Below are 27,279 nucleotides of genomic sequence, written 5' to 3'. Positions count from 1 at the left end.
TTAATTTTTGACCTTGGACAAATCAATTAACCTTCCTCTGCCTCTTCTTCCTTACATAGAACTTACATAGAACTGCACTAGAAGGATGTGATATTATTCTAGTTCATCAAGAGGCAGCTATATGGTACAGTGAACTATGTATATGCCTAGAATAAGGAAGCCCTTCATTCCGGTCCAGCTTAAAACACTTACTAGTTCTTGTATTCTAGGGTCTCGCTTTCTTTAAGTATCAAATGGGGGTCCTAGTGACCCCTATCTTGTAAGGTTGTGATAATCAAATGAAATAATAATTTAGAATCTCTTAACACAATGCCTTTTACACAGTCTGTCCTTAATAAATGCTTGTTGGCTTTCTTCACAGTACAACTTTACATGTATTAACTGTGAAACTATATAATATCCCTAAGAATCTCCATCTTCCAATGTGACAGTGTGTTGTTTTTGTTCATTATAGGTCAGATGGACTAACTGGCTCTCATTCAGAAGGAACCTAACGGATCAGTTACCCTGCTGTATGTCCTGAATATTGTTTGGGTCTGAAAACTGTTCTAAAATGATTAAAGCGGGACAAAAATGTGAAAGTGACATGGGACTCCAGGCACCCTGAGAAGCAGTTTCCAATTAATTGTTTCACAACTGGGAAGAAGCACTTTTAGATTTAGTTGGGCCTCCAGGAAAGGCACCTCCCCACTTAAGGATTAAAATGAGTGCCCCATTGGTTCCCAACAAGTCATGTTATACTCAGGTGCAAGACAACAGAAATGGAGTGAAAAACAATAACGAAAGCCTCCCTAGTGGGGGAGATACAAATGCCAACCAAATCGCATCAGAGGTGAGTCCCTCTGATGGTGAGACCAAGAGATGTGGTCTAGTGGAAGAAATTGGAAATGGAAACCTAGATGGGCCAGAGGCGATCACCCAACTTCACAAGGACTTTCACCAACTTCAGGGATACAGTAAAGAAGTCCAGAGTGGCCACTTCAGTCTGAAGGAGTTGAAGGTTGCTTCTACCACCCTGCACAGAGATCGAAGAGAAGAGTACACAGCGGAGGAAGCTATCGATGTCCTGTCAATCCCTCAGCTGATCCAGGGGCCAGAGCTATCCAGTTTGAAAAGTGTTGTGCATGGGGCCCATCCAGAGCATCTAAGTGATGCTGACATTATCCAGCGTGTGTCTAGAGAGAAACTGGCAAAAACCCAGAGTAGCAAAGAACAAAAAAGGCATTCTTTGGAAAGAGCAAGCAGCTTTCCTGCTAAAATGGAAGCATTCACAAAAGAGCAGGCCACCAGCTTGGCTCATCCCCACTTCCAGCCTGCTTTGCTTGATTCCATCGAAACATCATCACCTCATGTTGCTAGTGGTACAGAGAAATCACAGATGACATCAACAGATTCCCTTCTAAGGGCAGCGTTTCATCCAAATGACAATACCTCAGAGGAAAAGATTGTGTTTTATCCTAAACCATCTACCTCAGAAACCAAGGAAACTCTTCTTCCAGAGTCCCAATCGGATGGGAGAAATTCTCTGAATATTGGCATTGAAAGCACACCCCACCCTGCACACAGAGATTCTCCTCTCATTTTCACTACAGCACCTGGGAGAATCTTCAATAAACCAGAAGCACAATTAGGTCAGGGAGAGGAGGGGCCCAAACTGGGGGTGAAAAATGCACTGTCCTTGCAGCCTGACATTGCTTGGGAGCAAAAAATGCTCCAAGTTGAATGCCTCGACTTGCCGAAGGTAGAAAGCATGGTGACACTGGAGAAGAAAGGATGGCTTGAGGAAAAAGAGGGAGGGAGAGGGCCTCACCTTCAGGGCCCAGGTGAGGAAACAGTGGATGCTGTCATAAATCAAGCAACTTATACAGACGGTAGTCAAGTAGTTTTGGAGTCGGGGAGAGAAAGTAGTGACAAAGAGAAGAGAAATACCCTGTGTGATGAAGGTTCAATAGCTACTGCCCAGAAAGTGGAGTCCATTCTCCCTGTTGCCTCAGGGACTCACAGTGAGCACCTCAATGGTGAAGGTATACTAGCCACAGCTAAGTGCTTAGATGACGCTGTTCCCATAGTTGATGGTCATGCAACATTTACTCCTGACAGTCTAACTGAAAGCAAGCCCTTGAACGTTAATGAGAATAAAGGCATGGTACTTGGAGGAACCATCACAGCCTCAGCTCTGGACCTTTTGGGCCAATCAAACGGTGAGACTGAGCACCCCACTCATCAGGACAGTGGTTTAGAAGCAAAGAAGGATCATCAGATTGCTAATGAAGCAGCCAATGGGATGGAGACAGTCACAGAAAGAATAGCTGGCTCCCTTGGTATCCCTAGATCATCCCAGGCAGGACCAGCTGCAGACATGAGCCACCAGCCCACACCATCCAAGAGCAGGGTGAAGGACCCTGACTCATTTCACAGTGACACAGTGTCATCTTCCACCCTGCCTCCCGCTGACAGTGCGCAGTCACTGAATATGTCTTCTAAAGTGCCTAATAAGACTGCTTGCAACAGCGGGATTCCCAAGCCAATCCTGGGGCATTCCAAGGACTCCCCTCCCACCCAGGGAGAGATTGAGAGGGACTTTGTAGAGAAACCTGAGGAAAAGATGGAAACAGAGCCCATCCTCATCCCCAAACCCAAACACGTCAGACCCAAAATCATCACTTACATCAGGAGGAATCCTCAGAATCTTGGCCAGGTGGATTCTTCTTTAGTTCCAATGGGGCTCCCTTATACCCCTCCAGCATGTACTATGCCCCTGCCAAAAGATCAGAAGACAGCAAGTGGTGAGCTCAAACCAACCACTACTCTCTATGAAAAGTTCAAGCCAGACTTGCAGAAACCAAGAATCTTCAGTTCTGGATTGATGGTTTCGGGAATCAGGCCTCCAGGACACCACTTTAGTCAAATGAGTGAGAAGTTTTTGCAAGAGGTAAGAGAGTGAAGTCTCAGTTTGAGGTTCATGATTTGTGTTTTACCTCTTGTAGGAGGTGTGCAATGATGTCTGGTAATTAGGTGTTTCCTTCTAGCAAGTACCTGATCTTAGTGGATGCAATTGATATTTTTAACTGGAAAGATAAAGTGACTAGACATTTTGGGTTGTAGCATCATAATCTGATACGTACAAAGTAGAGCATAATCCATTTATATATACCTTTATTTTATAATTAATTATCAAGCAAGAGAAGATACAGCATGAATTCCTTCTTTAAATGGTTCAGATTTCCATTTGAAAATATTTCTTTTGAGGGATCTTCACACACACACAGACATTCACACACCCATATACATATATAGAATCGACAGAGTATATGTGAATTGAGTTTTTGAAGAGGAAGATTCTCCCCATCTTAATCATTTTTGAGAACAAATGTTTATTTCACAATAATCTAATGAATGGAACCTTGTCTAGGGATAAGACCAAGTTATGACCAATTTCTCTGATTCTCTTCCAGTTTTTTCCCCTTTCCTTGTTTTGTTTCCATGTATATCTCAAAATAGCATATTGTTTCATACATGCTAGTCATTTAATAAATATTTGATGAATTGAATTGAATTCTCCTTTTCCTTCTCTGAATCTTCCTTGCCCTATTTAAGAGCAGTTTGTGTTATGATTGGATATTTTCCTCAGCAAGTTATTCTCTTCTGCCTTCTGAAATCATGTCCAAAACTTAGAAAAGTAGATTTTGCAGATATATGTGGCCCCCGTCATTCAGCTGGGCATGCTCTGGGCCAAATCTGATTGGAATGATGGTTTTTTCATTTCCTTCTGACTGGTGTGCCCTTATGCTTATGATGGGTCCTATTTCTACATGAATTGGAACACCAGAGATCCTTGAATGATACCTTAAACAAAGTGTATGCATAAAATACATGTATATTAAATTGAATGAGACTTCTTAGGCTATAGGATTAAGACAAGGAACCCTAGGCTAGGCCACTGGGCAGGAGTAATTTCTATTATTAGTTTTTTTACCATAGGAGGAATGGTTTAGCAGGTAAATAACTAATAGAATACAGGACTGTTAAGCATGAGATCAAGAAAAAAGGGATGGGTGATGTAAAATTTCAGAAAGGCTAGAGTGATTTACCCTTGCTTCTTTTTTATAAAGAGTATTTCAGGGCAGAGAATAGATAATTTTCTGTGATTCTGAAGAGAATTGGCTTCAGTTTGCCTCTGGTAAGATAGCAAATTTCTGAATAACAGCAATAGAAGTAAGCTTCAAATGCACAAGCCATGCATTTTTAATAAAATGACTAAGAATACAAAAAAAAATCCTTCAGAGTGCTTGCTTTCCTATCCTTATTAATAAGCCCCCTCCAGGTATCAAAGCAGGTCATAAACACAGTAAGATTAGAACATCATCTTTCCTACTGGAGGGTGTATTATGGATGCTACCTCTTGCCCATTTTTCCAGGCTGTTTCTGAGTGGGTGGTCCTGTAGTTATAGCGAGATTAACCTGAACTGGGGTTCAGGTTGTGGTAAGCATGTTTTAAGGTATAAGATAGAGTGGCAATTCCTAAGCCTTGTTTGGGGCTGCCCTAAATTAATACAATCAGATTATAAGTTTTTTATTGGTAGTTTCAGGATATGAAAAAATCATTAAAGTACCTTTTATTCTTTTTAAAAGTTTTATCTAATAATCTCTCCATAAGAATATATTCCCATCATTGGAGAAACATTTTGTATTGATCTCTGTGTTTTTACAACCAGTTTGTGTTATCTCAAGTGCTCTGTCAACAGAGATGAAAACGCGTGGTTTGAAGCTTTTTGCAGATTAGCCTGTTCTATTAAAAATGCATGTTTTTTACATTTGAAGCTCACTTCTGTTCCTGATACTGAGAGATTTGTTATTTAACTGGAGGCAAATTCTCTAACAAAACTATAGGCATAGTAAATAATGACATCCTCTGGGTCATGGTGGAAGGAACATGTTTGACCTGGAAACAACCTCTGTTTCCAAAGAATTGAGAAGGAACAGGAAGATCTAAATACAACAGAAGCTGTTAATTGGACTTGGGGAAGTGAAGGTTAGCAAAGATGATTAATTTGGCATCATTAATAATTGCCTGAATAGGAACACCAGTTTAAAAGTTGCAAGTTATCTTTGATCAGAAGAGATCAATATGTCAGCAAACAAAATGTTCAAAATCAGTTTTATGAACATATTTTAAAAAAAATAAAGGAAAATAAGGAGAAAACAAAACTAGGTTCAAAGGCCTCCTTCCCTTCACACACACAAAAAAATTAGAAAACAAAGATAAAGTATTCTTTCATAGGAATATAATTTGATACTGAATTTGGTATATCTACTGTAGCAATCATGCATGTTTTACAATGTAATTCTGATAATAAAAGCTTTGAAGACCTAATCTCTCACTTTAATAATGTCAGTTTTAAGAAGAATTTTGTATCCTTTTCAATATTAAAGGGGTATCAAATTGGGATGGTATCTTGAACAGTTAGGATCAAAGCTTTTATAGCCCCTATTAAAATGTATTGTTTAAATCCTTATAATTGCTAAATAGAGAGTGGTTTGACATAGTAAAGGCATTGTAAGTTATAGCAGAGTTAATTAACCGATATATTTTTGCATGTGTAGCCCTAGGCGCTATTTTTGATTAAATTTTAAAGGAAATTGAATCATGAGTTTCACCTCATTTTTTTCATTTTTAATATAAATGAAATACAGAACATATTAATAGACCTTACCAATGCAGTAAGATTTTCCATTTTAAAAGACTTTTCATAAGTAGCATTTTAATCTGGACCATTAACTTCAGGGGAAAAATACTTATCTTAAATTTTGGGAAGAAAGAGAAGCTTTGATCAGACTTTCTTGGGAATAATTACTTTAATCATAGGAGAAAGCAATGAGAGGAGCTATCTACTATCCAGAACACGGTGGGCTCATTTGAGTTCCTTCAACTTTTAGGCATTTAAATGCAGGAAGCCTATGCAATAATATGTTTTTCATTTGCCGCTTCAAAAATTAGTCCACTCTTCCTGGGTAGCAGTATTGGCAGTATTGCCTTATTTCTTTGCCTTCTAATGGTCTGGTGCTCTTCACATGAACTAGTAGTGTCTGTCTATTTATTTGCAAGGTTACATTCATTTGAGATTTCTTCAGTAACAGAGCAAGTTTTCATAATATTTAGATTTTCTGACAATTTTCCTCTTTGTTTTAACCATTTGGATAATTACTCCCTTGCCATCTCATGAGCTTATACAAAAGACCTGAAGTCAGAAACATGCACACTTATCATTATGTCTTCTCAAAATGATGTGCATTACTCAGTCACAGTATTTTAGAACTGGAAAGCACCATATAGAACATTTTGTAAATAAAGAAACTGTGTCACTTTCCACATAGCTAATTGGTTATAGACTAGAACTCAGATCTCCTGATTCCTTGTCCCACATTCTTGTATTTTTTCTTCTAATTGCTTCTTTCTCTGAAGGTTGCAGACAGACCTGGGAAAGAAGAATTTTGTTCTGCCCCATATACCCATTATGAAGTACCTCCAACTTTCTACAGATCTGCCATGCTTCTTAAACCCCAGCTGGGATTGGGTGCGATGTCCCGGCTGCCATCTGCTAAGAGCAGGATTCTAATTGCAAGTCAAAGGTCTTCAAGTACTTCTCTCCATCCACCAGGACCAATTGGAAATGCTACCAATCTCTATCATTCTGATGCTTCAGGTAAATATTAAATAATTTCTCTTTTTTATTTTTAATGAGAACACATAAAATAGAAGCAACTAGATTATTAATAGTTGCTAATATTTTGAGAAAACTTTTTTATCACTCAAGATTGTGTCTTCATAGGATCTGTAAATACTTCGTTCAGATTAGTCAATTCCTTTCCATTTGCAAAGTATTGACTTACTGTTCAATTCTCAGTCTTATTATCCTCTCCAAGAAATAGGTTTTTTTTAAATGCTAATTTTCATGGTTAAAAGATAAGTGGTATTTGCTTTTTTTTTTTTTTTTTTTTTTTAGTCTGGACCTATGAGGTAAATAGGGTGGATACCTCCCATTAATGGAAGCACCCACCATGGTTGCAGTTGGCTATTTCATCTGGAACTTAGAATCTTAGAGAGTCCCTCATGTACATTAAATCTTGACAGCTTAAGCAATGTGTATTTATTTCATCATTCTTTCATGTGTTTGCCTTTACTGCACTATGTTCAAGTACTATATAATGCTAGCTGTTATCTATTATCTTGCTTGTAGATAAGTCATAAGATCATAGATATAAAGTGAGGAGGGATCTAATCCATCCTCTTCATTTATAATGAGGGAACTGACTCCCAGAGTCATTAAAGGGACTTGTCCAAATATCCACAGTTAGTAAGAGACAGAGCTGAGATTCACATTCAGGTTTTTGGATTCCAAAGCCCAGGGTTCTTTCCACCTTGCCTGAATATATGTGTTATCTGATGTTAAAGGCCTTAGCAGAAAGAAGTAATATTGTAAAACAGACACTACTAGGGCTAAGTTAGTCCACCATCCCTCTCTTGAATGCAGTATTTGGTTCTTACCTTTTTGGGGGACTTTTCATTTATTTATGCTCTTAGTTCTTTAAGGATCCATTCCATAAGTCTCCTAGACAAAGCCAACAGACGCATAAATGCAAAATAGAAAGCATTTAATAAAACATTACTAATTTATTATACATATATAACATAATTATTATAAATAATAATTAATAAAAAAGTACTAACAAAGATCTTAAATCATGTAATAAACTTTTTTTCCCCAGCCCATTTGCCCATGACTATCTATCACTTTCCTTGGGGGTTGTGAATCCTTTATCCAGTTATTCCCTTGGTATCTTCGAGGCTGTAGGAGAGAGATACAGGCATTTTAAGCCTACATACTAGTGACAAATGAGCTGGAGAAGGAAATGGCAAACTACTCCAGTATCTTTATCAAAAAAATCCCAGATGGAGTCACAGAGAATTAAAAATAACTAAAAAATGTAAACAACTAATACTACAACTTGAAGTCTGAGCTGTGCTGGCGAGTGCCCCTTGAGAGGGCAGAGAGCAATATTCACATCACCATCTGTACAAAAGCCCCTGATTTCTCCATTGCCCTGGATCTCTGCTCATGCTCTTTATACCAAGCTCCATTTGTCCCATCATTTCCAGCCTCCTAGAAAATTAGTTAGCTAATTATTCTTCTTTTTGTGCAAGATTCACCCATGTGTACTTTTTTTAACTTCTTCATCTAGGAGTACTTATTATCCAGGATAATAAGTTGTAAACTTGTAAACTTGGTTGCAGACAGGCTTCTGGAAGATGAATTTCAAGGGCTTTCTCCCAGTGAGTGGACCTCAGAGCATTGTGGGAACTTTATATTTTTAAATGTCTTTGACTGAGGCAGGTGTCAGCAAAATTCATTTCTCAAAGGTAATCAAACCAGTCAGGCTTCATTTTAAAAACATTTTGCACTGATGAACAGCTGTGCTGCTTTTAAAGACCCTCAAGGAAAGGAATTTCATGGCTCTTTCTTTGATACCTAGTCTAAGGTTTCACTTTTAACACATTTCTCCCTGAAATCTAACTTAAACCAATTAATTTGTTATTTGAATCTATTTTAAAATAATTATGTATTTGAAATGGATAAAACCTAACTATTCTCTTTGACAATCAGTTACCTTGTTGATATCTCTGCAAATGCCCCCCCCCAAAATCAAATTCCTAACACCTTTTTAACTAGAGTTCTCTTTTTCAGTCCTTTAACTTTTATCACATTTCTCTGAACTATCTGAGTTCTTTACTTCTCTTTTAAGTTGTAGAAAACTTCAACAAAAATCTGATTTAAAAAATCAGATTTTAAAGTCAATTTTTCTCCTAATGTGCTTCATTAAAAAGTTATTTTAAAATAACATATAATGTATAATATTATAATATATTTTATGTATTTAATAACAATAATTTTGTTCATGATAATAGTAACTAGCATTTGTAGAGCAAATTAAGGTTTACAAAATGCTTTGCAAATATCTCATAACATTCTTATAACAAATATCCTCATAACAACCCTGGAATGTAGATGCTGTTATTTGCCCCATTTTATAGATGAAGAAATAGGCAAACAGTTCCTGGATTTGAAGTCCAGTGTTTTTTCCACCTAGCTACCTCATAGATAAAGGGGAAAGAAAGTGTAAGAGATTTATATTGGATCTTCTACCTTAAACCTCAAAATTTATATATTTACTCTGTCATAGTTCATAGATGGAAAGAGAGGAGGACTGTTTCACAATGCATGAAAGTCTGAGAAATATAGAACTGCTGGATTTGAAGAAAGAACTTTGGTTTAATTTAGATGAGCAGTAGTAGAGAAAAAAAAAGGTTTGTTTGGGTTTTTTTTTTTTTTTTTTTTTTTGCAATCTATTGTTCTTGCCAAGTATCCTGGAATTTGATTTATAAATGTAGACACATCACAATTAATTAAACAGGCAAGCAATTGGGAAGTTTGTAAAACATCTATGAAATGTCAATAGAATCAGAACCTTTAAAACTATTACATTTCTTCAGACTTCAGTATTTTATCTGTGATTTTATCACTTTTGTATGCCTTTCATTAGTTATTGGAGGAGGAGATAGCAAACCACTCTAATATCTTTGTCAAGAAAACCCCAAATGTGGTCACAAAGAATCAGACATGCCTGAAATGACTGAACAATAATAAAAACGCCTTCTATTGATGCAGATCACACACTTTTTCATATTCATTAGACTGTCTTTGGAATAAATTATAGCCAAAATTTCATCATTCCACAGTCACTTTGCTGATGAACCTATCAGTTGAATATAAGTAGATCTTTGGATAACAAATATATAGCCATTGGGTAAAATCAGTGATAGACTTAAAGATAGAAGGGACCTTAGAACTCATTTAAATACAATTTATTTTTTATATCTCTGTAGAAACTGAGGACAAAAGTTAAGTTACTTGTCCAAAGTTTCACAGGTAAGTGTCAGAGATGAAATCTAGATCTCCTAATAAGAAATTCGTCACTTAGAGCTTGGGAAACCAGCATTCCACTGGCAAAGTATTCAAGAACTCAATGTCATCTTCATGCTATGAAGGATGTAATTCAAATTTTAAATTTCATTTATTATGCCATGAATTGCTCATTTCTATCTTTTACTCTATTTATTACTAGGCAATAAAGTGGTCCACTGGCTAGAGAATTCAACCTGAAGTGAGAAGGACCTGAAAACATACCCTTAGATACTTACTAGCTGTTCCTTAATGTATGCATAAGGCAAGCCACTTGAGTTTTGACTGCCTCAATTTTCTTATCTTGCCCATAAAATGGGGCAATAATAATAGCACCTATCTCCCAGAATAGTTGTAAGGATCAAAGGAAATGACATTTGTAAAATACTTTATAAATCTAAATTGTTATACAGTTGCCTAATTATTATTATTATTATTATTAACTTTTATGTCTTATCTATCACTTTAACAACCATTTCCTTAGCAAAATATATAATACTAGCTGCTCTGTGGAATATGAAGACACATCACCCATACCTACAAAGAATATTACCTAAAATATTGCTTAGGAGATAAGGCAAGTATGTCAACGTCTATGGTACAAGCCAATATATGAGAAATGTCATATGGTAACTTAAAATTGCAAAGGGAGGGAAGGTTGCTCTCAATCCTAGGATCAGGAAAGTTGTCTATCAAGAAAGTAGCTTTTTAAGTGGCTTTGAACAAAGGTTCAAGTCAAGGCATAAACTATATCAGATTGCTTACTATCTCAAGGAGGAGAGGTGAAGAAGAGAAGAAGAGAGGGATAGAATTTAAAACTCAAAACTTCAAAAACAAGTTTAAAAATTTGTTTTAACTTGTGAAAAAATAAAATATATATGAAATAAGACAGAGGAAATAAAATGGAGTAGCCAACCTATAAACTATGATAACTTACTTCTTAGTCAATAAATAATTATTTAAATATGAAAAATTAAATATCCTTAGTTTAGTTATTTTATATTTTATTAAAAAACTGACATTGTCAATTGCTTTTAAAATGTTTGTAAGATATCTGAAAACAAAGCTGGGTAACCTCTACCATTATACATAAAACAAATAAAAGAAAAATTATTTCACAGCTTGGGAGAGAAGAATAAGTTTGAAATATATTTTCAGTCTTCATTAAAATACTAGAATAAGCATTGTTCTTTTGTGTGTGTTTAGAAGGGCTCTTAGAAAGCTTGGGGACTAATGGATAAAGTTTTTAACCTAAGGAAAAAAACAAAACAAAATAAAAGACAAAGGGTGTGGCCTTTCCAAAGAGACAGGATCATATGCACAAAATGACTGAGTATCTAGAGAACTATTACCTTATCCTGAATGGCTAAGATTGAGGATTTGTATTGTAGAAAAGTAGATGAAAAGGTGGTTTGGGTCCAAATTGTGGATGACCTCGAATGTTAGACTAAGGAATTTGGATTTGATACAGTATAGGTAATAGGAAACAATTGAAGACTTTTAAGGATGGGAATGAAGTGCTAAAGCGGGTCCTTAACCTTAATCATATATAGTTGGTAGCCTGTGAGCTCTGTGGATTTGTTCCACAGTCATATTTTTAAATAACTGAAGGAAATACTAAAAATTTAGCTGGAGGTTAGTGAAAATCAAATTTATTTTTTTCCTCCACCCAAGTTTATGGATTCTTGAAATCTGTGGTCCAGTGACCCTTAGTAAAGAATCTGTATTTTCTTTCTTTTTTCATAATAATAGCTTTTTATTTTCAAAATATGTGCAAAGATAGTTTTTGACACCCACCCTTGCAAAACCTTGTGCTCCAAATTTTTCTTCCTCCTTTACTTTCCACGCCCAGTCCTAGACAGCAAGTAATCTAGTATAGGTTAAGCATGTGCAGTTCTTCTAAACTTATTTCCACATTTATCATGCTGTATCAGAAAAATTAAATAAAAAGGGAAAAAATTAGAGAAAAAAGGAAGCAAACAACTCCCAAAAAGCTGAAAATACTATGTTGTGATCCACATTCAGTTCCCATAGTCCTCTCTCTTAATGCCGATGGCTCTCTCCATCACAAATCTATTGGAATTGGCCTGAATCATCTTATTGTTGAAAAGAGCCACGTCCATCAGAGTTGATTATCATATTATCTTGTTGCTGTGTACTGTGTTGTTTTGGCTCTACTCACTTCACTTAACATCAATTTATGTAAATTTCTCCAGGCCTCTCTGAAATCTTCCTGCTGATTGTAAAAATGTCTGTGTTCAAGGGACATCTTAAAAATGTCCCTTTCAGGTTAAGAGGTTTCTATTCCCTTTGAGGTTTTGGAAGGACTCTGCTAATTATGTATCAAAGACAACCACACAAATAAATTAAAGAAAAGGCAGGAAAATCCTTACAAGATAGTCTGGTATAGTACTTAGTACCCTGCCATATACACACACGGATGCTCAGTACCAGAGTACAGATATACCACAGATGCTTAGTAAAAATTGGTTGAATGAACAAATGAATGGATGATATCAAGAAATAATTGGAGGAAGGGGGAGTTTGGAAATCTAACAAAGCATTAGCTAGGACCAGAAGATATTGAAGTACAAAAGCAACCAGACAGGAGTAAGTACCTTAAGTCTAACTAGTGAAATAAGAAGAGGAAAGGAAGAGACAAGAAAGAGTGGAAAATTAGATTTCTATTCAGGATTATCTCATGGGCAGCAGATAATAACAGCTTCTGTTTGCATTATAGGTTTGCCAGAACATAATAATATGGATCAAAGTTACTGGAGGAAGCCAACATCAATTCAAATAAATTTAAGGAACTTTTACCAAGTAATTACTCTATACCAGAAGTACTAATATTATACTAGACTCTAGGGACTATAAAGACAAAATGATCCCTGTTCTCAAGGAGCTTATGTTCTATGGGATAGTAACATAAACCAATTAAAACATAATGGATGTAAGGGCAGCACTGAAAACTGAGGGGATCATATTTGAGTTTAATCTCAAGATTTCAAGAGGCAAAAGTAAAGGAGAACATTCCAGCCTGTGCAAAATCATGCCCTATCAGCAGGAAAAATAGCAAAACTTTATAAATAAATTAGAGGATTTGAAACAATTGAGCTCCCTGTAACTAAGTCACTGGGAAATAGGCTTGGAATTTTGCCTTAACAAATAGTTACAGACATTAGCCATCAACTAGCCACCTGCAAGAATCACTGAGAATCAATTTTGAAAACCTTACTTCCAGAAAATATGGAAAGGGAGGAGAATTGTAATGAATAGTAGAAAGGATACAGTATAATAAGTGTTTCTGTCAGTAGCAAACAATAATTATAAATGCACCAGTAGGAGAATATATGAGATGGAGGAATGTTTCTTTGCTTTCTTTTTGATTATTAGAAAAAATGAATCACTTCTTGAAATAAAGGGTGGGGAAGTACTTCAAAAGGAAAATAGAAGGGAAAGCAGAAAAATCAGAAGAGAATGAGGAATTCTATGCTCATAATCTGGAGGGAAGAAAAATGTGTTAGAGTAAGAAGGAAAGAAGCACTATAATGAACATTTGGAATTATAGAATGAATAATGAATGAATGAATGAATGAAAAGCCATTTATTAAATACTTACTATATTTGAAGCACTTGAAGTACTGAGAGTGGGGAAAGATGGTCTCTATTTTCAAGGAAAATACTTTCTAGTAAGTAAAACAATAAGACATGGGGAAGTGGTGGCCAAGAAGGGATATTTTCATCAGGAAAGTTGCAGAAATAGTAAATAGAGGTCTAGGAAAGATGATTAATCCAGTTTTTCTAATAGCAATGGGAATATTGATTTGATTATGGTTCCAGAACTGGAAAGCAGGGATTGGTAAAAGTTCTATGTGCCGTAGCATAGCAGCTGCCAAGAAAATAAGTGGGGAATAAAGTGAAAGGTTGGAGGGTTGGAGACTGCCTAGATAATAGTGCACCCTGTAAGGCCAGAACAAAGGGTTAAGTTCTCGAGGGCATGGTCTCTAGTCTGGATACCAACATGTCTGACAGGAAGTTGACTTAGGAATTCATAAGAGGTATGAGATTCTTCCCAAAAAAATGGAGAACTAAATTCCCTAAAAAGATCTCAAATTGGTCTCTAAAGAATGAGGAGAATTTACCTGTTGAGAAAGGTCTTTGCATAGAAACTCATATATACTGCAAAAGAAAATATTAATAATGATAATAATAAAACAAAAAAATCCCAACAAGTCAATGTAATTAGCCTCTAACTTAAATTCTAAGAAAGTTTTAGAGAAAAGATTGAGTTCGTTTTGGGTCATGCTGGCTTAATGTTCCATTTTGACATCTAAGTGAGAAATGTGGGTCTGAATCTCCTGAAAGAAGTTAGGCCTGGAGGTACATATTTGGATATTATCCACATAGAATGATGTTTGAGAGTCATGTGAAGATCCTTAAGGAATAAAGGGAAAAGAAAAAAGAGGACAAAATTTTGGGGAATGATTTTGCAAGTGGGCAAAAAAAGTATGAGGAACTCACAAAAGAGAAGGAGCAGAAAGGCAGAAGAAGATTTCCAAGAACATAGTATTATAGGAGCCAAGAAAAGAAGTATTCTAAGTTGCAAGTTGTCAAGAGTGTTGAATAATATACAGGAAAGGTAGAGGAAGAGGAAATTAGGGATTCTCTATAGTTCACAGATAGGAAAACTGAGTCTCCAAAATTAAATGAGTTTCCAAAGATTAAATCAAAACTTCTTATCAGAAGTACATGAGAAACAGAGAAACAAGGCCTCATAATGGCTCTGCACTGTTTCCTAAGCCATGTTGCTAGATAATTAATAAGAATGATATTTGATTTAATAATCATGGATCTGGAGACAGGAAGACCTTTGAATTTGAATTTTGCCTCAACTATTTTCTTACTTATTATCCCTGGACAAATCCTTTACCCCTTCTCAATCTCAACTTCCTCATCTGTAAAACAATGCTAATTGTGTCTATGTCCCAGGTTTGTTTTGAGGATAAAATGGATATTTGTAAAGCAATTTTGCAAACATTAAAGCTTTGTATCAATGTTAACTATTATTGTTGTTTTTATTGTTAAAAAATACTTATATTGTGAGCTACTAGGAAAAAGAATTTTGTTCTCTTTGTGTCTTGCAAATAGATAATTAGCTTCTATATTAAGTTTTTAGGATTTATGATAATTAGTATAAAAAGAAATGAAAGTAAAAAATGTGAATGCATTTTATAGACTTGTAGAAGCTACAGTTTCAAATACTGCTTTTTAAAATTAACATAATTGTAAAGAGGGGGCGATAGGATTTAGCTAAGAAATATAATACATGAATGAGAAATATGCATGGATGAGTCTAGTTTGGGGGGTGTAGTAGGAAAGAGGAGGATCAACCTGTTAATTTTCCCACTCTGTGCAATGTTTATGTTAATTTGAAGGAAATAGCTTCATCAGTAGGACTTCCTTGAGATCTGCCTTTTTGAGTGTGACACTCATTGATACTCACCTATGCAGAGATCGATGTTATGGCCATAGCCCACTCTTTTATGGGTCACCACAAATCTATTAGCTTTTCAAAGAGTTGATGCTTTTTAATCTATTTACTCTTAAAATGTCCTCCTTAATTTGACAGGCTGGGTATGTGATCTGGTAGTTTTCCTCATGTGTGTTTGCTCAGCTTTTGGGTAAGGATCAGAGAAGAATAAAGTAGAGCCTCAATAAACAGGGAAAGCACAGATGGGTCATGTGAAAGCAGTAAACTCATGAAGGTTCCCACTTCTCCAAGGTGAGAAGGATCATCGAAGTGAAAGAAACTATAACTTGGACAATGGAAGTCCTATAGAGTTAAGCAGTGGGAATAGTGGTCCTAGAGGCTGAGCTTTGCTCAGCCTGAGGCTGCATGAGCCAGATTTATTTAGAATTTCTTTGGCAAATTTAAGTGTGACCTGACAGCCATCCCACAATCATCAGGACTAGAGATCTACTTTTGACTCCTTCCTACCCCCAGCCCTTTAATATGCAGTCTTCCTTTGTAACATCTCTTAGTTCCTGTTCTCCTCACCTAGCCCAAAGTAATACCTCCGAATTGTTCTCCCTCCTCTGCCATCTATGTTATATCCTACTGACAGGTTAATTTTCCTTAAGTGTGACCCTGATTGGGTCACTTCCTTCCTCAAAACCTTTCGCAATTTCTATTAAGTAGATCATAGCATGCAAAAACCCTTTACATTTAGCCTCCTTCTACCTTTCCAGTCTTCTCTCTGTCAAGCATACTTCAATTCAGTGGCACTGGCTGCCGTTCCATAAACAAGACACTCCACCTCTATACAGTTTTCTCTGGCTGTTTCCCATGCCTGGGATGCTCCCCCTTCTGTTTTCCACATACTGACTTTCTTGGCTTCTGTCTAATATTTCCCAATCCAAATTTCATCAAGTATGGAAAGCCTTTCCCACCCCTTCTTCAATTTATTGCTTCTCTTAATTATTTTTTGTATTATATGACTGAATTTAGCCTGACATTCTAGATCCTCCATAATTTGATTCCAAATTATTTTGAGTTCAAAATTCTATTCCTCCCTCATTCTCCTCCCTCTTCCTGAGACAATAAACAATCAGATATACGTTATGCATGTGTAATTATGTAAAAATTAGTTATTTTGTACAAGAAGACTAAAATAAAAGGAGAAAAAAGAAAGTGGAAAATTGCATGCTTCAGTCTCTATTCAATACTGTATTCAATCAGTATCACTTCTTTCTGCCAGGGTGAATAGTAAATTTCATTAATCCTTGAGGATTATCTTGGATCATTCTATTACTAAGAATAGCTAAATCTTTCATAGTTCTTCATCAGACAATATTGCTGTCACTGTGTACAACATTCTCCTGGTTCTGTTTGCTTCACTGTGCATCAGTTATTTTTACACATAGTTTATTTCCTCTCTTACTCTAAACTTCATGGTGGGACAGAGAGTGTGAATTATTATTTTTTATGTTAGGACCAATGCCTTACACACATAACTCAGCAGCAAAAGGTAAAATAAAAGGTTGGACTTAAGTTTAGATCTTGCTTCAGATACTAATTAACCTTATGATCATAACATGAAGTCATTTAATTTCTTGAAGTTTCAGATTTTTGTGATGAAAATGGGTAATACTTGCCCTTTATCTCCCAGGATTGTTCTGAGCAAACACTTTTGGCAAATTACATAAATGTGAGTTATTGCAAATTAAAGTGGCTTGTTTTTCTGTTTCCCCAATAGTTGCTATTTGGTTTTTGTATGTAGTTAAAAAGCAGCTAGGTGGTATAGTGGATAGAGTAGGGGGCTTAGAATTAGGAAGACTCATTTTCATGAGTTAAATCTGACCTCAGACATTCACTAGCTGTGTGACCATGGACAGGTCACTTAACCTAAATTTCACTTAACCTCAGCTTTTTTTTATCTGTTAAAATGAGGTGAAGAAGAAATATTTGCCAAGAACCTAGGATCATAGTCAGACATCATTGAAAAACAACTCAACAGCAAAAAATGTATCAATTAAAATGGAGTGTTATGATATGTGACTTTAAATAAATATTGTTTTATAGGAGCATGCTACTTCATCTTCTCTACTCACATGGTCACCCCAATTCAGGTTCACATCTCATTTTGCCTGAACTAGTAGAATGACTTTTTATTGGTTACCCCTCTCTCATCTATGTGCCATAAAGTTGATGAAATGATTTTTTTTAATTGTGGGTGTGTCCATATTATTTTCCCATCTAGATACTTCAGTATCTTTCTCTTGCTTCTAGCATCGAATACAAATTTCTTTGTTTGTCATTTAAAATCTTTTAGAAACAGAATTTCCAATACAATTATGTACAATTTCCTTCATGCATACTGTGATCTAGCCAAACTGGTATACTTTTCTTGTTCTTCACAAATAACCCTCTATATTAGGTCTCCTTGATTCTTCACAGACTGTCCTGTAGATCTGGAATGCATTTCCTTGTCACCTTCACCTCTTAAAATCTCTACTTTACTTCAAATATCTGTTCAAGTGCCAGCCTTTGACATGCAGCCTTTCTTGGTCCTTTAACTGTCCATGACCCACTATACTTAAATAACTGTGCACCTGTACATATATACATATATATGTATGTAAAACAGAAGCCCTTTAAAGACTGAAGGTGTTTAATTTCTGTTTCTGTTTCCCCATTACCCAATACAGTTTCTGGCACTGCAAATTAAGAAATGTTTGCTTGATTGATTAGTAGCCCAAAGCATATCAAATAGCTTTTGTTACACCTGACAAAATTGTGTCATTTTGCATTTGCCTTTGAGGCTAATTATTGTCATTTAAAGAAAGTTTTTCTGAAAATGAAATTTAACGAAAGTTTAAAAAAACTGAATGGAAGGTCCAGATGGCAAGACAATACCTCCTTTTGTGAGAAGAAATAACTTGAAGATTTTTGTCTAATTAAAATGTTTGTACTAGTGGGGAAAAAAATAAAGAAGGCTCTTGATGTACAAAAATAAAGAAGATTCTTGATGTACTTTTGATGAGTCCCCATATGACTTTGCTTATGTGGACAATATCTCAGCAATATCTTCAAATCTTCCTTGCCATTTGTTTTTGCCCTTTTCTTTAATGTTACTGAGGGCTGAGAACAGTGGTAAATGAGGATTATAGACTGTAATCTCACTCAAAAGTGATGCCCTATAATTTCATTGCTTTTCCTCTGTTAGTCAAGAGCAGATTCACTCATTCTTCAACCTGACAAATGCTGAACTTTTCCATTTGTGAAGGAAAGAGAAGAAGGAAAATGTACCATGTACTGAAAGAGAATGGCAGATCTTTGCTTCAATAAATGATTCTGTGATATATTCTGTACCTTTTGTAGTTGAAAGGGGAAAAAGCTGATTACAATTGAATGTAGAAATAAAGTCATGACATCCATATCTGATATAGGCTGAGTACATCATCTAGGCAGAATGTCAAAGAATACAATTCAACTGATCTGAAGGTTTTCCTCTCTAAGTAATCATGTCCTCTATCTTTTTTCCTGAGTAAAGAAATTACATTAACATAATGTTTCCTATGGGGTTCTAATAACATAGCTCCTCATTCCCCTCATAAATCTGTTTTTTGTTCAACATTATTCCTCTTCTCTTCTAATCTTTTCTGAATGTGGAGCAGGAGATTTTCTACCATTTGGGAGGAGGAGTAAATTTGAAATTGTGAGGGATTGCCTGGAAATGCAGTCCTGATAAGGACATCATAGAATGGTCCTGGGGGAGGGAAGGCAAGTCTCTGAACTATCGGACTACAGGAATTAAAAGATATCTTGTGTGAGACTGATTATTTGCAAGGAGGGAGTGCTTCCTGCTTAATAGTTTTTGCCTAGAGATGAATTGGATGGACAAATATAGGCATGTCATGTGTGAAAGAAAAAAATATCTTTATCTTTTGTGTGTTTGTGGGGTTTTAGGTTCGAGATTCAGAATGTGCATTGCTCTATTCCCTAATATAAGGAGCAGACTTTAATGAAAAGCCTACTGGGTTTGGAATTTTTCATGAATTCTGCCATTTACTGATTTTGTAATCTTGAAAATCATAGAATCTTGAAGTTGGGTGGGACCATCCATAGAGAGTATCATCAACACCATTTATTCTCAGCTCATGGGCCAAACACTGGAGGATCATAAACATTTTATAAAGGATACTTAATATATCCTTTCTGTGGACAGTGGCTTAACCATACCAGACCTAAAACTGTATTATAAAGCAGTAGTCATTAAAACCATTTGGACCTGGCTAAGGAATAGTGGTGAATCAGCGAAATAGGTTAGGTACACAAGACATAATAGTGAAAGATTTTAGTACTCTTGTGTTTGGTAAATCCAAAGACTCCAGTTTCTGGGAAAAGAACTCACTATTTGGCAACAATTTCTGGGAAACTAGCAGAAATTAGGCATAGACCAACATTTCACATCCTATACTTGCTGGAGAAGCACAAGGTCCAGATCATACTACCCTAATTATTTCTCTCTTTGAACTATCTAGAATGGAACTGAAACCTCAAAAGAGAGTGAATTATATTTCAGTAGATTTAATGATTTCTTGCCACAGATGTTAAAAGGGAATTCTTTAAATACAGATTGAAATGGATGATCTCTGAGATCCCTTTCAATTGAAATTCTCATGTATTGTGAACATAATACTCTTTGGGCAATGCTGACTTTTCAATATATTCATATATATTTAATGCTTGTAGCTCTTTAATGAAACATTTGTTTTAATTGAAAATGATTTCTCAGGCCCCTAGAATATTCTTGTTAAAAAAAGTGTTCAGCTCTCTGTAATTCCAGAGTGTATTGATATAATATGTCTGCTGGGTAAATGTATGTAAAATGATGTGAGCAGATTTCCTTAAGGTTCCCTAAACATAACTTTCTAGTATCAACCAATTGCTATGGAAAAGATTCTAATGTTTTCTGATAGAAGCAGTTGAAGTGTCAGAGAAAAGCTGTTATATAAAGTACAGATGAAACTACCTAATTCTATAAATAGAATAGCGAATTCAGATAGTTCAGAGGAGTCAAAGACAATTTTTGTTCATTTATTATTTTGCGGGCTTACAATGAATTCTGCTTATTAAAATAATTTTATTTTGAAATCTGACATACTAGAGGCTCTCTTGTCTTAAGTTGTATTTTAAAAATATAAAAGAAGATAGTTAGCAGGACTCTCAAATATAGACAGTTAAGACAGTGTGACATATTTTGGTGAGCATTTAAATTGGTCTGATAGAATTTATATGCCTTCTTGCATCAGAATGGAGATGTCCCTAAAAATTAAATGCCCACTCTTACATGAGAAATTATTGAATGCTAATAATTTGCTCAATAGATACTTCATAAATTCTATAAGGTTATTGGCATTGTACTCCCTCCAGAAAAACTCATCATCCTCCAATGACCTTCTTTTTAAAAAAGTCAGGCATGACCTTGGAATCAGTCATACAGTCTATGAGAGGCTCTGAACTTTGAGCTTTTCTTGATTAGTTAACTATGTTTTCTGCTGATAAGGCCTTTAAAAGCCCATGGTCTCTTCTATGTTGAGGTGGGAAATTTTCCTAGAGGACTCAATAAATATGAAACCAAAGTAATTACATAAGTTCATTTTTCTTCCTTTTGCTTTTTCTGGGTCAAATCAATTTCATTGTGTTACCTGTAAATTTTGAATGAGCATAGTGACTGTGAAAGAATATAAATTTAAAATTTTTTGTAGGGAGAAGATTCTGGGAAGATGGTAGAGTAGGACAGAAAATTATAAGCTCTTCAGATTCCCCCACAAACAAGACAAAATAGTTTCTGAGGGCAAGTGTAGAGGTAAAAATAAATAAGAGTTGAGGCAAAATAGTGTTCCTTCCGGGAACAATCAGAGAAAATCCTATGGAAGTTACCAGAATGGAAGTGAGACACCCCCACCTCCCCAGTGAAGGGTAAAAGCTTCTAGGCTAGCTCCACTGAAACAACAAGCAGAGAGCCCTGGCTCCAGCCACAGGATTTTCACCTCCCAGATAGCATGGGTAGTCTGGTGTCTGAGTTAGGAAAGATTGGAAACCTTCACTGATAAAGGACACCAGACCCAGCTGTGCTGCCAAAACGGGCCCTGGAGAAAAGGTACCAGCATACCTCTACTGAGTATAGAAGGTGGAGAGCAGGGACTGGCTGTGGGTACTTACAGGAGGGTAGATTTCTTGGTTTCAGTTCCAGGCCAGAGGGGAAAACTGAAGAAAGATTTGAGGCCAGAGGCACCATTCCCCTAGGACTAGAGGTGATTAAACTAACTAACTAGCACCTATATATATATTTTTAAAGACCAGGCAAAGGAGACATAATCCAACCATAGAAAGTTAATATGGGAATAGAGAAGACAAGGGTTTATCTTTACAGGAGAATACTGATGTAAAATACTTATGTTTAAAAAAAAAAACTTCCTGCCCAATGAGTAATATCAAATGATCAGCTGTCCGAAAAAGAATTCATTAAAAAACTCAAAAAAAACTTTAAAAATCAAATGAGAGAGATTAAGGAAAAATTTTAAAAATAAGAACAATCCAAGAAGGCAAGAAGATTTCGAAAAAAAAGTTACCCAAATAGAAAAGGAGATCCAGAATCTTTTTTTCTAATTCTTTTTTTGTTAAGTCTTTAAGTGTTAGAATAAAGGAAGAAGGTAGAAATGGGGGGGGGGGGAGATTAACTAATAATGACCTGAAAAAGATCTTATGAGGAAAAGCTACAGAAATATCTTAACTAAATTCCCAAACCTCCAGATCAAGGATAAAACATTACAAGCAACAAGAAAAAATAATTCAAATACAATGGAGCCGTGATTAGAATCACACAAGACCTAGCATCAACTACTCTAAAAGACTGCAGATCTTGGAACACTATATATCAAAGAGGAAAAGAACTGTGGTTATGACTGAAAATATCATACCCAGCAAAGTTAAGCATAATCCTGAATGAAAAAAGAACATTCAGTGAATTGCCATACTTTCAGGATTTTATTGCAAAAAGACAAAACTTAATAGAAAATTTGACATACAGAATTAGATATGAGACTAATTACAAGGGAATCAATAAGATTCTATTTATACTCTTAATATATGGAGCATAACTAAGTAGGTAGTTCAAAAGAAAGTTGGAGTAGATCTGAATATGATGATATTCTAAAAAGCAAAACTGGGTAGGAAAAAGTAAAATTTAATTATCTCACAAAATTGAGATGTGAGAGAAAGAACTGACACAGAAGAATTAAATAGAGAAGGAGGAGTGGTAATTCTGGGACTACTCATTAGGAATAGGTTTAAAGAGGGAGCAATGCATATATATCAAGAAGGGTATAAATTTTTTCTAAATTCAGAAAGAAATGAGGACAAGGTTATAGGGAGAGGAGGGAGAACAAGGAAGGAATTTTTGGAGGGAAATCTACTCAAATCAGATCAGGATTAAAGAGAGAACAACATATACATTTAGAAGAGAATAAATTTATAAAGAAAAAAGAGGATGAGGGATTTAGATAAAGTGGGGTAGTGGATAAGATTTATAGATTAGCAGGAATGGGATAAAGAGAGAATAATACATATTTGGAAGGCTTTAAACATTTTCTAAATTCAGATAGAAACAAGAAGACAAGAGGAAAGGGTGAAAGGAGAGGATAAGAGAGGGATCCTTGAATAGGGGTAGGTTAAATAATAGGAAGGCTAGGTAATGGGTAGAAGTAAAGCAGAGGAGTTAAGAGAGATAGGAAACAAGAGATACACACAAACATGGAATAAAAATTAGGAATAAAATTTATTATGTAAAAAAACAGGGTAATCATTATCTCAGACAAAGTGAAAATAGATTTAATCAAAAGAGAAAAGTAAGGAAATTATGCTGTATGTCAGCTATATTAAAATATTGTTGTAAACTATTTAAACCTGTAGACAATGTAAGGTTAGAATATTGTGATGATGGAAATAATGAGTTGGTGGATTTAAAAATATGTGGAAAGTCTTGGATTTACAAAGGAATATGTTATCCAACTCCAGAGAAAAATAGGACTAACAAGCATGATAATCTTACATAGATGCATATGAATGCATAATGGTGTGAGTGTGTATGTGTGTAGATAGATATACATATGTGTATATATATATATATTTATGATCATTGACATCTATGTATATATGTGTATGTATGTATTTATGTGTATATACATACATATTTATATTTGTAGCTTTCTAAGAAGGAGGAAGGTAAAAATAAGTAAAAAAAATGCACAGCAGAGAACAAAAGCAAACTTACAAGGAAACAAGGAAAAGATAGACAACTCTGAACACAATTTGTAGTATTCATTATGTGGGCTTTCTTAAAATAAGAACTTATTGTTTATATTATGAATCTTCTATGTCCTGCTTTTATATGGCAGTGTTTTTTTTTCTTTTCCTATTTTGTATTTAAGTCCAAAAGAAGTTAAAAAAAAACTTTTGGACTGAGACTTTCCTATTTAAAGATAAGCAGAACAGCTTTTCAACCTTTGTTGTTTCAGGGAATCTCTATCTCAGTGAGAATTGAAGTCCTAATGGATCAGAAAGAATAAGAATTAAGTTCAATCTTAGTCATATTCTAGAAAAAAAAGTGATGAACCCATTTATATAATTTGGTTTCCTATTTTATTGTTTAGGGCACCATTTTTGTCAGTGTTAACTCACTCTCATAGAAACTTAATTTTGATTAATGAAAACATGAAATTGTGACCATGTTAAACTAGCCTAATTACTTTTTCTGTAAGACTTAATAAAACTTAATTGACTATGGGCATTCTGTAACTTTGATTTACCTAGATTTTATTAAAGCATTTGACAGTTTTATAACTTTGAACGCAAGTATTTGTTGTTGTTGGTAAGTCATTTCAGTGTCTAACTTTTTGGAACATTGTTTAGTGGAGTTTTCTTGGCAAATTTACTGAAATGGTTTGCAATTTCCTTCTCCATATAATTTTACAGATGAGAAAACTGAGGCAAACAGGGTTAAGTAACTTGCTCAGGGTCACACAGTTGATGTCTGAGGCCAGATTTGAGCTCAGAAAAATGAGTCTTCCTGATTTCAAATTCATTGTTTTCTTCACTGTGCAATCTAGCTGCTCCATCAAGGACAAAACTTTAAATTTATCATTATTCAGTTTCATCTTCTTAGATTTATTCCAATGTACCAGTCTGTGAAGATTTTTTAATGCTGGTTTTTATCCCTTCTAGCTTTTTATCATCTGCAAATATGCAAAATATGCCATATGTGCTTTTTTAAAAAGTCTATGGATAAAAAAATGTGAAATGCTTAAGGTCAAGCACAGATCTTTGCAACATTCCACTAGGGACTGTCTTTCAAGGTGACTTCAGACCATCAGTGACTATTCCCTAGTTCCTGCTGTTCAGCCATTTATGAAGCCACTTAACCATATTTTCGTGCAGCTTACAATTTTTCATCTTGTTGATAAGAGCAGAATAAAAAATTTTATCAAATGCTTTGCTAAATGCTTTTCTTGACCTATCAAGAAAGCAATTGAGATTAATCTCATATATGATCTTTCTATGATGAAGCCGCGAAGCTCTTTGTGAGTCTTATTTTTCTAGATATTTACAAGGAATTTTCCTATGAATCAGAACAAAACACACTGGCCTATAGTTGTAGACTCCCCTCTCTTCTCATTATTGAAATGTCATGACAAAATTTGCTGTTTTCTAGTCTATTTCTCTTTATTACAAAGCCGGAATATTTTTGAACATGCATCCTATGATAAACTTTGTGTCCATGGGAAAAAAAATTTAGCTAAATTCAGAGAGGCTTTTTATGCCAGATTGGCTGCTGTGTAATTAAGTTCTTCCCAGCAAATTTCAGTCGCCATCTATTAAGTCATAAAAGAATAGAGATCTGTGTAATTGGAGGGATTATGGACATCAAAGGAAATAATGATCTTTGAATAAGTTAAGGTATGATTATATTTGTAGAAATAGGGGAAGAATTCATAAGAGACTGAGAGATTTAAAATTAAGAGACAAAGAAGACAAGGTCATGGAGTAAGTATCTATAGGAGTTGGGACAAGGGATCAGAAATAGAGGCAGAGTACTACCTCATTCTTTGAGTCAATGAGGAAGGAGCTACATAGTAATCTTAGACTTTTCCTTTTCCCTTATTTCCCCATCTGACAGATGGGGAATTTCAATTCTATCTCTATATTTATTGTAATTATAAAATTTTAGGGTTGACAGAGTTCTTAGAGATCATCTCTCCTGACCATTTCTTTTTACAAATTAGGAAACTGAGGGCTATAGAGATTGACTAGTTCATCCAAGTTTACACATGTAGTAAATTCCAAGGTTTAGAATTTGAATCTCTATTTTATGACTACAAAAATCAAGAAATATTTTTTGTTCTTTTATGGTATTAAAGATACAATTAGAGATATATATGACAAAAAGAAAAGGGCCTAGACACCTAGCAAGGACAAGGGAGGATAGGTGGACAGTTTCTACTAACATGCTGCCAAGAAAAAGTGAAGAAGGGTTCCATTGTGTTGGGTAGAAATCCTGTGATGATCTTCCTAGAAGATATGGACCTAAGTCCCATAAAATGGGCAGGCCCAAGGATATCAGTTTATATCTCTGAAGGTAAAATCAATAAATAAATTTACTTGATTATACTCGACCTATACCTAAGTGCCTTGCACATATTAGGTGCTTAATAAATATTTGTTGAACTAAGTTGAATTAAGTCTCTGATTTTATTTTATTCTTCCCCATCTCATTATTTGTGCACATTCACAGTTATAATGGATTCCACTTTCCCTTGATTAAATATTTCACTTCCTTCATCAAATTTAGCTACTATCACACCCATGAAACTATCTCTGATCTCCCCATCTGGATTTGCTTTTTGTAGCTTACAATCTTGCATGATTTTCTGATTAGTTAATCTCATTCCATCATGTATTATTATTTATTTTCATATTCCCAGTACTTTATTGGAAAAATCTGGGAGGGCATACAGTATAGTTCTTGATATTTGTAGTTTCTTTGCTTATGATGGTATATTGTACATAATAAGTACTTAATGCTTGTGAAATTTAATTATTGAATAATTCATTTGCTAACCTATTGAACTTAGTTTTCCCTTTCAGTGTATGTGAAGAAATCAAGATGCGTTTCTCATAAACAATAAACCAAACATTGGCAAAGAAGAATAAATAGCTACAGTTATTGTGACAAAAATGTGTTCAAATATCATTAGGCCATATAAGTCTCAGGATACTGAGTCACTGTCCTTATGTACTAGTTTGACCATGTCATGATCTTACTCAATAAAGTCCAGTGGCTCTCTGATGGTTCGAGAATAAAATCTATCTTTTTTTTGCCATTCAAGGTTTTCATATCTTGGCTCCTCCATATCTTTGTAGACTCACTGTAGGGACTTACATCCCTTGCCACATTCTATAATCCTGCCAAACTGACTTTCTTGCTTTTATTCATATACAACACTCCTTCTTCTGCCTCTTTGTCTCTTCTCTGACCTTCCTTCATACTATGTCTGGAATATACTCCCTCTTCACTTCTGTATCTCAGAATCCCTTACTTCCTTCACTACTCAGCTCAAGCTACCCCTTCTACAAGAAGTCTTTCTTGACTTCCCTAGTTGCTAAGTATCCTCTGAAATTATTTGTAGTACATCA

General features: G+C 35.2%; 1 protein-coding gene across 2 annotated transcripts in view; it reads left to right on the top strand.

Moving 5' to 3' along the window:
* Positions 1-458: 458 nt before the first annotated feature.
* MTUS2 (microtubule associated scaffold protein 2) overlaps positions 459-27,279 on the top strand; it is a 451,993-nt gene continuing 425,172 nt past the window's right edge. For both annotated transcript variants that reach the window (XM_051986519.1, XM_051986520.1), the window contains exons 1-2: positions 459-2,932; positions 6,464-6,704. In XM_051986519.1, coding sequence (XP_051842479.1) covers positions 704-2,932; positions 6,464-6,704 — 2,470 coding nt within the window. In that variant the 5' untranslated portion in view covers positions 459-703. The remainder of the gene's footprint in view (positions 2,933-6,463; positions 6,705-27,279) is intronic.

Source organism: Antechinus flavipes, chromosome 3 (genome assembly GCF_016432865.1).
Source record: "Antechinus flavipes isolate AdamAnt ecotype Samford, QLD, Australia chromosome 3, AdamAnt_v2, whole genome shotgun sequence".
Classification (NCBI taxonomy): domain Eukaryota; kingdom Metazoa; phylum Chordata; class Mammalia; order Dasyuromorphia; family Dasyuridae; genus Antechinus; species Antechinus flavipes.
The sequence above is the reverse complement of the archived record's forward strand: the minus strand, read 5'-3'. Positions and strand labels throughout refer to the sequence as shown.